Raw genomic sequence first — 12,614 nt, forward strand, 5'->3', positions numbered from 1 at the left:
CTAATAAAATGACTTAAAAAAAAAGAGTTAATGTCTCAGAAACTCACAGGGTCAATTCTACTCTGTCCTATAGGATTGCTATGAGTCGAAATTCACTCGATGACAGTGGGTTTGCTGTGTGTGTTTTTTATTATTGATATCTGTGCAAATTCTAGAAGGATACACACAATAAATGAATGATGGAGTACAGGTGAGAGTAAGAATTTTCAATAGATATCGTCTCTATATTGTTAGAATTTTTAACTCTGAATGTTATCTATTTAAAAATTAAGTTGTAAGGATTTCTAAAACAGCTTCTCTGGGGAAGCAAAGTAAAATTCAAAGGAAACAAAATCTTACACAGTGAAAGTAATCCATGTTGTCCTAGCCTATCCCCAAACAGAGGAGGAAAGCTTCCATCTGCCCCCAAGAGCTATCAGATACTTAAGAAAACAATGTTCTCCCTTTAAAAGGATGTCATTTTAGAAAACAATGTTTCCCCTTTTCCACCAGTGTTCTTTAAGGTCTGAGCCCCTCAATTCCCATTCTTATTGATTGAACCCCTTAATGTCTGACTTTTAATGAGTCAGAAGCATTCAAGGATACAGACTGTGAAAGAGTTGCGAACTGAAATGGCACTGTGACTTTTCTCACTGCTCTAGAGCTCGCAGACCACAGTAGGTAACCTGTCTCCGCTAGTTTGCAAGCAGCACTGCTACTCCTCCCGGGCTTGCTGGTGAATTCTGAAGGAGGAACAGCAGCAAGGACAGCCAGCCCTCATCTGTGCTCCTCTCAAAACCTCCGACAGTGATGCCAGGGGGCTTTGGACTTGGTTGGTGGTCCCCTCGCACCCATTTTGTGTTCAGTCAGAAGACAAAGTCCACGTTGTAAGTGAGCGGCCTTTTTCGGCTGCCTACTAAAATCAAGCTTTAAGACTCTAGAATGTCCCCAGGTTAAAAACCAAATGATCGGGTTTCTTGCATTACTAATTTATTCTTGCCAATAGCCCCCATCATAAGATATGCCATTTTTGAGTAGCAGGGAGGACAAGAGGTACATATCAATCACCTTTTTACTGGTGTACAAACAGAGTTTCACAATGCGAGGGAGAGCATGAGGCAAAGTCCCCATTTGCATTGGCTCATCACTCACATCACTGACTTTGTTACAGAATCAATTTAGTAAATGGGCATGGAAGAACATCTTATTCTAGTGCGTTAGTAAAGCATAAAGACTAACCATAAAGGTGTAGGAGGGATGGGAGGTGGGAGGGAGATGGAGCCTTCAGCACGTTAGACTGTATAGGGAGCCTGGTGGCAGAGTGATTAAAGCTCTCAGATGCCAACTCGATCACGAGGCTCTCCACTCTTGTAAAGATTAGACGTGCAAACCCTATGGGGCAGCTCTACTTTGTCCTATAGTGTCACCCGGTTGGAACTGACATGACTGCAGTGGGAGGAGGTGATTATGGCATCGCTGTCAAGTGCACAGAACCTGCTGCCAAACTGCATGGGTGTGAACTCTGGGTCTGCTTGCTATTTACCAGCATGACACAATCCATCTGTACCTCAGTTTCCTCATGACCACAGTGGCATCCTCATACAGCTTTTATGAGGAAAAAAGCGGTCTAATACATGTGAATTATCTAGAATAGGACGTCCTTGCTGGCAATAACCCCCATGATTAGTGTTGAGGAGCAATCTCAGAGCCACAAGTTACAATCCTGGAATTCGGATGCTGGGCAGGAGAGCCATCAAGTCCATCTGCAAAGCCTCCCTTTCCTCAAGCCTGTCCTCCCCTGTTTGTGGGCCTTAAACCAGACAACAGAAAAGTGTGCAGGTATTGATGGTAGGGTAAGGCATTGTCGACCTTAGACAGCAATACTTTTCTTACCAACTTTATGAGCAAATAAGGTATTTCTCTGCTCAGGTCTGCTCCAGATTAGGCTCAACTATTACTTGGGTCACAGTTTCAGTAGTTTGAAGTAAAGCTATAAAAATGTTCCTGACTCAGAACACCCCAAACAAAAAAATCCAAATATTGTAGGCAGTCAGTATAAGAATATTATCATATTCATATATAGGCCACTGATAGTATTTCAATAAAGCTTGTTTTTTTCCAAAGCTAATTATCTCTATAGTGTGAAGCTCAAAATTTTGAAGGCATTTGGAATTCAATATACATTTCTTTCATCAGTTAACTTAATTCACAAATATTTCATTAAAAAAACAAACAAAACAAAACCCTAAAGGTCAAGAGAATGTCACGTAGAAAACCCAAAGTAGCTATAACTACTCACGGTAAACATGAAAAATAGACGGGATACTCAAGTTAATATCTACAATGACATTTATGCTTGGTTTAATGTTCTCTGGTTTAACTTGAACGCTGAAGTTCTAAGTTATAGAGAACAAATAATTTCTTTTCCAGAGATCTCGGGAAGACATGCTGACCCCAAGGTCCACCTTCTTCTCTCAGATACAATCCAATGTCTGATGGAAGCTGCGGTGTGTTTCAGGTGAATGTGTATGAGATGTCTTGGTATATGTTTACCTTCTAAGTACTCAGAGAAGTCTCTAACAGCAACTGAACAGAATTTTAGCAAATAAATTAAAACAGTAATACTTTGCAAACGGAGTAATCTTGAATAGATTATGACACATAAATACTCCTGAAACATGGAAAAGGTGGAGTCTGCCTTCTAAATAGTGATATTGTCACTGTTATGATTAGTGCATAACAGTTTACTAAACCTATAAATTATCAAGGGTTCATGAGGGAGGGAGGGCGGAGAAGGGAAGGGGAGAATGAGGAGCTGATACCAAGGGCTCAAGCAGAAAGAAAATGCTTTGAAAATGATGACGGCAACCTACGTACAAATGTGCTTGACACAATGGATGGATGTATGGATTGTGATGAGATGTGAGAGCCCCCAATAAAGTATTTTTAAAAAATTATTGATACATATCGGTCAAATGTCCCAAAGTCTAATTATGAAAGAAATTGTAGTTCAGAGGAAAAAAGTCTCCCTTTGAGTTCAAACTGGACATTTTTTTCTCACTAGAGTAACATTTTCAATTTTACTGATCTGAGCCAATTCTTTAAAACCCATCTCACACACACGTTGGCTCTCTTCCTCCACAAGGCCCTAACAGAGAGCACGTTAGACGTAGGACATTTTGCCAACATAAAAAGCAGTAACACATTCCCTATGAATCTTTCTTTGGCCATTTTCATTTCAACTTTGGCAAAATTGGACTGAAATGATTACACTCCTACTAGCAAGGTGGTCGGTCCACTGGTGCTTTGGGCTGGCCCTTGGGGCTGCTACCCGAACTCACCAGTGGAAAGATGAGGCTGTCTGCTTCCGGCAAGGTTTCCACCTTGGAAACTCGACGTAGGGCTGCGGAATCAGAACGGACACGACGGCAGGGGTCTATTTGTTGTTGTTGGTGGTGGTGCTCATAGGTCACTCATCCACAGAACTCACCGTGGAACCAACGTTAATTTTAGCCATGTAAAAATAAATAGAAACCTTGACCCCAAATGCTGAGGAAGAACAAAAAATCAGAACACAAAGAGAGAATGGACTTGGATCTTTAATTTTTTTTAAAGATTATATATATATATTAATAAAAAGTGTAAAGAATAGACCTTCATGTTTAAATTAGATTCTAAAATAAAATATATATATATATATATTTCCATTAACTGCAGGAGACAACGGGCGAGTAAAGAGCCTGAGAGAGTCCAGTCCCTCTCTGTCACTCCGGTGGACATACATTTTCAGGAAGCACCTATGGAAAACAGTAGAGGCTTCAAAACACATCTGGGAACACAGATAAGCTTCTGGGTGTTCTTGACAGCAATTTCTTAGCATTTTCAATCTAACATGAAATGAAGGGGAAAATCAAATTCATAAACAGATGACATTACTTAGAACAATCTAGTTCTCAGTATTCATGTTACACATGCCCTGGAGCCGTGTACTTCCCAGGCTGCAAGCTGCAACTGACACGTGCGCTAGAAAAAGCTATTGGCAGTGTGCCTCGGGTGGTGATGCTCGAGCAACTTGTCTTTTCTGTTCTGCACGCTGCTTTCCCACAACACAGCTGAAACATCTGGGTAGAACCCCGCTTTCGCTTTTTAAAAGTACATATTTTTGTCAGGAGAGCATTCAGCTGTGCTACACATAGCTCAAGTTATGTCTGGGCTTCATGGTCACCCAAAGTTCTCTGCAAGTAAGAGTGAATTCTGCATGCTGCTTTATTGTGTACTATGGCCACCATGGCAGACACTTTCAATAACGAAAGAAGACACAGGAAGGACTCCAATTTAAAGCAACCTGGGGTAGTTCCACAATTCAAATACTGACTTGACTGTCAGTAGACCAGGGTCCCTTGGTTTGGGTTTGGTTTTCTTCCATCGCTCTTTCCTGTTTTCCTGTCTGAAAAGTGTCTGTTTTAGAAAAGATTTGTTCTGTCTTCTGTGCCTCTAGCAAATATATCACTAACACTGGTGATGGCAGTATTTTGCCTTATAAATGTCAGTATAATGTGCTCTCACTGACTGGTGAAGTCAATGCTAAGATACAGACAGGCTGTAGCCAATCAGTCACACGAGTCGATTCAAAGGTCCTTGGTCCCCCTTCTCTCCTTCTTTTAAGCGCATTATAAAAATAATTCCAGTTATAAGTGTCTATACATCACCCTTTTATTTCAAAAGCAGCATCTTTCCTCAGCCATCCAGATGCATACACAAGCACACAGGCTCAAATAGCGTTTCTCATTCGGCTGCTCTCTAACTCTAAAGGACCTGTAATTGAATTAGATTTTTCTTAATAAAAAATTATTCAGCAATTTTAAAGCCATCAATTACAGTGTTCTAAAAATACCCACGTCCACGGAATTAAATCATCAGTTCCCCTCACATGCAGCTGTAGAGTAGAAGGATGCCTGCAGTTGATGAATATTGCATTCTACAGTAACAGAAGAAACAGGGCTCTAACAGTAAAAAAGCATTTCATAAAGCTTTGCCATATATAAAATATCTTTTCCATTGACCGCTCCACTTCTGATTAAAGCACACTGTAAGTGTTTGCTCAGTCTGCTGCAGAGGGACAGTCAGGGGTCATACAACCTCAAAAAACACGAGTGCACCTCTTTCCCAGGCTGGCCCCAGAAACGGGCTCAATTACAACCCCCTCTCTTGGGCTTGGCTGCACTCACACGCACACACACAAAGCACCCACAGTTTTCATCTCCATGACTGTTGCCACCATACTTTTCTTCCCATTCCCGAAACCTGTCAGGAAAATGTGATTGTAAAATAATCACTCTGCTCTGTACCTAGCCTGGATCTCCATTGCTCATTTTTATGAATTTGAAAGATGAAAGTCTGCAGCCAAAAAGAATAAGCCTCATTCATCTTTCACAAACCCTTTGGTTTCCACCTTGAATGTTACAGTGAACATAGACCTGACCCAGTGGACCCGAGTCCAAGGCTTTAGAGATCATGAACCTGAAATGCATTGAGAAGAAACACCTGCCACTATGGTGGTCGGGAAATAAAACAGGAGCCATAAAAATCCAACCTTCCAGGTGCAAAGAACTCAGGATTCATCCTTATGAATTTAAAAGATTTGTAGAGGGCGTGGAATCATGTAACAAAAGTCAAAAAGTCAAATCCAACCCACTAACAATTACATTCTCGGAAAAATACCGCATGTGCACAACTTCCGCCCAGTTAAGTGATCTCTTGGGTTTTCCACCTGCCAACAGAGGCCAAAAAAAAAAATCCATATTAAAGAAAGTGACTGTATCTGATTGACAAATGGAACAACCACCACTAAATTCAGAGCAGGCAAAGAATCAGCTTTTACAGAAAAAAAGTGCTTCATAAATGCTTTCGCAAACCATGTGACCTGGAGGTAATTCTGAAGTTTTGATAGGTATGCTTAACTGATAGATTAGGCAGAAGTGTTCCTCTGTTGGGACAACTCAAGTGAAACATAAAATAAAGATAACTGGTCCATAATAACATCACAAAAGTCTCAGGAAGAGCTGAGAACCATAGGTCTCTGAATTCGAATTTCCCACTTTTAATGAAAAGTACGAGCCTGGGAACCTCACGTGCATGGGGATAGGCAGGAGCTGGCACTCTCCCTCCATGGTCCCCCCCGCCCCCACTGCTTGTTGGCTAATTCCAACCCTCCTGCCACAGATATCTAGTACTCTGTTGGATTCTCCATACAGTCAGGCTTCTATCCCAACGGCTTGGAGTACTGAAAAAGAACCCTATGGTCAAACACCCTCACTGAGACAACCAGAAAAGAGGCTCGGGTCTGAAACAGTATGTGTTCCTGAAGCAGTGGTTGGTGTGGTATGTGGGGAGCATTAAAATGGGGACACTAACCACATGGATACTGCTCGGCCTGTGTCCAGGGTAACTGAGTTTTTCTGGGAGTCGTAACTTCGTAACTCTCCATCTACTCTTCTCTAGAATTCTAACAGATTACATGGGTTCTTACTGTGTACCTGAGATCAGAATCAGGTTGAAAGAATGCTTAAAACACTTGAAAATTGCTTCAAAGGGGAGAAAGGAGGAAATTCACCTGTTGAGAAATAAATTAAGTATAGCTAGAACTACTAGGCAAACAGTGGTTGACACACATAATAAACAAGCCAAACGAACCAAAAGGGAACAGAAGGGAGAGGGAGCAGAAAGAGACGAATGGGAGCAAGCAGAGTGGCCCCTCCTGTAGAGCTCTCCCACGTCCTGACGTGGGGCCTGGACAAGACCCTTCCAGGGGCTGTAGTGTGCATGCTGCCTTCACAGGTTCATCTAAATGATACTGTAACCAGATGCCGGGCAACTCCCAGTCACACAGTAAGAAGTCGGTGATTTCTTAGTTGTTCCGTTCACAGGGAGGGCACAGGGACTGGAGAACTGGCCAATTCCGTTGCCTTGGCCAAAAAAATTTGTACTAGAAAATACCAAAAACAGACCCCTACTCATCCAAGGGGAAAAATACACAAACCCTCCTCCCCCCAAATGAAACAAAACCAACAAAATCAACTTCTCCTCCCTAAAGAAAACCGCCTTGGAAACAAGTGCCCAGCAAGAAGTCCTTCTATGTGTTTTTGCAAGGCTGGCCGAGGTTATTTTGTCTTGGATTCCACAAAAATTTTATCCCCATCCCTAATGCCAAAGGAATGCAAGGCCCGGGAGCTGTACTTCATCTCCTCTGGGCCGAAGGGTGCTTCGTGGTCCAAATAGTAGAGAAGCATGTTGCTTGGGGGCAACTGCACTAGAGTTTTTAAGTGTTTCTTTAGTTCCGCAACTGTTTGGTCCAGACGAATGCTCATTTCCTCCACTTGACCATTAAAGTGGACTTCTACTTTTGCACTGCTCTGGGGTCTCAGGTCTACTTCTGCCAAAGGCGCCAACTTCCCATATTTTGTGATCAGTTCATGATACCTGGATGGATTAAAAAAAGTGTTAGCTTAAAGTACTACCACAAGGATTATGAACTTCTTCATTACAATCTTTAACACCATCCTTAGATTCTATTCAAATACTCTTACCACTATAAATATGTGACATATATACGAAGGGCACCCAAAAAACCCGGAATTGCACTGGGCAGAGCAGAGCTTTCTTAGTGTGCATTTCCCCACTAGGTGAACATCAACAACTCACTCTGAGTTAGTGCACCCAGTGGTACTGCCTGGGAAGGTTCTCTCTGGTCACAGTGAATTTTTTCATTAAAGCAGTTTTGCTAGAACCTCATTTTTTGTGATGGCCAATTTAAGAGAACAGTGTGTAGCTGTGAAATTTTGTTTCCTGCTCCAGAAAAATGTCACAGAAACTGTTGTGATGTTGAACACAGCTTACAATGCCAGCCCACTGGAAAAACTCAAGTGGATAAGTTGTTTTCTTGTTTCAAAAACAGTGAAATGTGGATGGATGACATAGTTCTGGACACCTGTCAACTTCCTGAATAGACCAAAACGTCGACTTGTAGTGCATTTGGAGTTTGTTCCATCAGGTCAGACTGTTAATCAAGGTTTTCTATGTAGAGGTTCTAAAAAGATTGCTTAACAGTGTTAAACATAAAAGGCCTGATTTGTGGCAGACAGGGGAATGGTTTTGCCACCAGGACAATATACCTGCTCATGCAGCCACCTCAGAGAGCCAGTTTTTGGCAAAAAAACTGCAAGCCGCTCTTGCCCCACACATCTTACTCACCCGACCTCGCTTCATGCAACTTCTTTTTGTTTCCATGAATGAAGAGGGACATGAAAGGACAGTGACATAGAAGAGGTGAAGAAAAAACAAGGGAGGTGCTGCCAGCCATCCAACCAGATGAGCTGGAAAAGGGTTTCCAATAATGGAATCACAGATTTGACAAAGGTATTAAGTGTAATGGAGAGTACTTTGAAGGTGATAAGGTTGTTTTGTAAAAAAATTTGAATACATAGCTGGGGAGAGGGGGATTCCGTTTTTTCTTTTTTTGGGGGGTGGTACCCCCTTCATACATACATATAGAAAGAGTACACACCCACAAGCACATTTTAAAAACTGGGATGAGTGTTATCACGTGACATGGTGCTCTACTGAAACCGCAGTGAGACGAGGATCATCCTGAGGGCTGGTAATCATTATGCCTGAACAGGCCTGGGGAGGAAAGTGAAACCTATAAAGGTAGGTCTTTTCTTTTCTTTTTAAAATTATTTTACTGGGGGCTCATACAGCTCTTAACACAATACGTACATACATCCATTGTGTCAAGCACATTTGTTGCCATCATCGTTTTCAAAACCTTTTCTTTCTACTTGAGCCCCCCCCTCATTTTCCCCCCTCCCTCCCTAACCCTTGATAATTTATAAATTATTATTTTTTCATGTCTTACACTGACTGATGTCTCCCTGCACCCACATTTCTGTCCATCCCCCCAGGGAAGGGGTTATATGTAGGTCATTGTGATATGTTCCCCCTTCCTCCCCCCACTAAACATAGGCCTTATGAAGATAATAGAGAGAGGTTCAATCTCTGTAAAACCTGCATTCTTAGGAGTCCCCGTCCAGCATCTATGTGTTTGCTCTATGGTAACAGATGGGAAAAAGAAGTAAGCCAACCATTTTTTGAGCCCTGAAGGAGCCATAACTTAGAACAAGAACATCGAATTGCAAGTTGGCTGCTGCTCCAGCTCCCTCAGTGAAGATGCCTCTGGAGACATACGTGCTTCATCTTTGCTACATACAAGGAACACATACATAGAGAGTCAAGGGTACATTTTTTTTAATATAATCATTTTATTGGGGGCTCGTACAGTTCTTATAACAATCCACACATCAATTGAATTAATCACATTTGTGCATATGTTGCCATCATCATTTTCAAAGCATTTTCTTTCTACTTGAGTCCTTGGTATCAACTCCTCTTTTTTCCCTCCCTCCCTCCCTCCCTCACCCTCCAGGTGTCAAGAGTACATTCTAGTAGCACAGTGGTACATGGGGGATACGAAGTACTTGGTTAAGGTAGGGGGAAGAAACAAGAGACTCCATGAGGAAAGTGAATTACAGAGATGAAGATAAGGCTCGTAATGTTAAGTTTCTCGTGGGGAAAATTGTCTCTACTGTCAGCCTTGGAAGCTCTAGGCCTGGCTTTAGTGAGGAAGCCGGGCAGTTTGGACACACTAGAGAAAGGGACAATGCTAAACAGAACTTGGTTAGCTTTATTAGAGTCAGCACATAATGACTAAGGATCAGAGTATAAGATTATCTCACCACCCCTCCTGGCTTTGATTCAGTTAAATCCATGGCTTAATAAGATTGAAAGAAACATTAAAGGCTTCAGTAAGACATTTCTGCTTGGGATAGAAATAGCTATTACAAATGGACTAACAGGATGACAAAAACAGCATTGACCTTAGAGTCAGAAGTCACAGTCTTAACTTGGCAACTCAATCCCTTTGGATTCCACTTCCCTCATTAGAAGAGAGATGATAATTTCTGACTTTCAGGCAATTATAAAACATAAATAAAATAATACTGGGAGTCCCCTGGTCAGCCAAATGGCAGAGAAAACAGCTCCAAGCTTGCTCACCTCCCCCCAGAGAAACTTTGACAAACAGGCAGAAACTGTTACACACTTTGTCATAACTCTGGAAAACAAGCAAATGTGTAGAGTAGCATTTCTTCCAAAATAATACACAATGACCACAAGCACATGAATGATGCTGAATGCCACCAAGTATTAGGGACACGTACATCAAAACCACACTTAGATATACTTTTACAAATACTAGAATGGTTATGATCCAAAAGCAGACAATAATAAGTGTGAGTGAAGACACTGGTGGTACACAGTAAAATGGGCAGCCACTACGGCAGCAGTCTGATGGCTCCTCTACTAGCTAAATATGGCATTCCATGTGACCCACCCAGGCCATTCCCAGGTAGAAAGCAAATACCCGTTAAGCTACTTCATTGCAGCATTATCCAAAATACCCAAAAGGTGAAAGTGACCCAGGTGTTTACCAGCAGGGAATAAACAAAACATGGTGTATGCATCCACCGGGAGATTACTCAGTCATTCTGATATACACTACAACGTGGCTGCCCCTGCAAGGACTATGCCAAGCGAAATTAGCCAGATACAAAATGACCAATACAGTATGATCCACTTACATGTAATATCTAGAAGAGGCAAATTTATGGAGAAAGAAAGTAGATTAGAAACTATCAGGTGCTGGGACAAGGAGGGAAGAGAGAGTTATTGCTTAATTCTGCCTACAGAGTTTCTGTTTGAGGTGATTAGCAAGTTTTAGATATATGTAGTGGTAATAATAAGCAAGTATGGCAAACAACATATATACATATTTATCACAATAAGTAAACATGTTAAAAATTAAATAATACAAATTCTACTTTCACATATAAATATTGACATTTAATTCCCACTATTCTATAGCTTACGTTGCTCACACACATACACACACACACACAACCTAGGAAAACATGAGGCTGAAATCTACCTATTTCTTTGAAAAGACAATGGTATCATGAAACAGAATCCATACAGAATCTTCTCCCAAGGTCTGAGCTAAAAATATAATATTTTTTCAAGGAATAAACAAACTACCACCAGCAGTCGGTCAAAAGAAGGCATGACCTTCTACAAGGAAGCAAAAGCCAATCGGGGACCCTGACTCAACCCCCGGAAATCAGTGAAGAAGGAAGGGGAGGAGACAACATCCAGAGTGCACTCACTAATACCCGCAGACTGGGGCAGCACAGACTGATGGGGTTAGGAGCCAGCCAGGAAAAGAGCCTTGTGGGCCAGAAACCTCTAGCTCCCACTGAATGACAAACAACACACAACAGACAAACAAACTGAAAACCAACAGAGCCAGACATTTCCCAAGGTTGAAAAGCAAATAACTCAAAGTCCAAGAGTGTTTGCCTCAACCCTGTCTCCTGGAGTGTGTCTTGCTAGAGGTGCACCTGGGTTGCGGTAACTGACGGGGCTCTCAGAAATGCACACCCACACACAGCATAACCCCATGGTCAGATAGAAGTGGACCCAAGCCAAGAAATGTTCCCCTTCAAAATGAAAGTGGACAGAACGGTAATATCCTGGTTCTCAAGCTTTGCCTAGCAAGAAATGGACAACCAATGGCAAAGTGGCCAAGGAAAACAAAGTCATACTACGTCAGCCCTGGTGGCATAGGGGGCTACTAACTTTTCCTTGGTCCCCTTGCCTTTGGGTCTTCTTTGAACCCCTATAAAGAGTTATTCTCAGAAATTTACAGAGGCAGTTTTATTCTGCCCTATAGGGTCACCATGACTCAAAATCAACTCAATGGCAGTAAACAATACGTTTCAGCAAACGTAGCTCTGGTGGTGCTGTGTTAGGCATTGGGCTGCTAACTGCAAGGTTGGAAGTTCAAACTCACCAGACTGACAGTCTTTGTAAAGATTTACAGTCTCAGAAACCCTACTAAAGGTTGCTGTGAGTTAGATGTGACTCAACGGCATTGGAGTTTTAGGGCTGGTTTAGGTTTCAGTAAAACGACCTGGAAGGAGGGACCTACTTTTAAGCATAAGCAGGAAATGACAGAGAATGGCAAGTAAGCAAAAAGAATCAGAGAGAAATATGACAGGCAAATGGTAGATGCAGAGCTCAGTCTGAAAGGAATAACCAACAACCAACCAAACATGGAAACGCCCCACAAATGCTCTCTTGTGCTCTCAGGTGCTGTCGGGTCAGCTCCAACTCCTGCTAGTCCTACGTGCATATCGAAAGACAGCACTGCCTGGCCCTGCACCACGCTCCCCACTGTTCCCGTGCCCCGCTCACTGTTACAGCCACCGTGCCCACCCTCTCGAGGGCCTTTCTCGGCTTCACTCCCCTTTATTGCACTAAGCATGCTGTTTCCCAGGAATGGTCTCTCGGGACAGTATGTCCAAAGTATGTAAGATGAAGTGCTTCTTCACTTCAAGAAGCACTCTGGTCCTACTTCTTCCAAGAGAGATCGGTTCGTCCTTTGAGCAGTCCATGGTACTGCCAATATTCTTCACCAGCACCACAATTCAAATTATTGATTCTTCTTTGGTCTTCCTTATTCA

General features: G+C 42.2%; 1 protein-coding gene across 2 annotated transcripts in view; it reads right to left on the reverse strand.

The window, feature by feature from the left end:
• Nucleotides 1–12,614, reverse strand: part of LOC101663479 (tubulin-specific chaperone cofactor E-like protein) — a 171,084-nt gene that overhangs the window by 95,892 nt on the left and 62,578 nt on the right. Inside the window, exon 8 of one of the 2 annotated variants that reach the window (XM_004716268.2) lies at nucleotides 6,169–7,458. The exons of the other annotated variant lie outside the window; for it this stretch is intronic. Within the exon in view, the coding sequence (XP_004716325.1) occupies nucleotides 7,140–7,458 (319 nt within the window). The 3' untranslated portion in view covers nucleotides 6,169–7,139. Of the gene's footprint in view, nucleotides 1–6,168; nucleotides 7,459–12,614 lie in introns of those variants that run through there. 2 annotated transcript variants of the gene reach the window in all.

Source organism: Echinops telfairi, unplaced genomic scaffold, assembly GCF_000313985.2.
Source record: "Echinops telfairi isolate 266 unplaced genomic scaffold, ASM31398v2 ScPeMD7_5167;HRSCAF=5991, whole genome shotgun sequence".
NCBI classification, from domain to species: domain Eukaryota; kingdom Metazoa; phylum Chordata; class Mammalia; order Afrosoricida; family Tenrecidae; genus Echinops; species Echinops telfairi.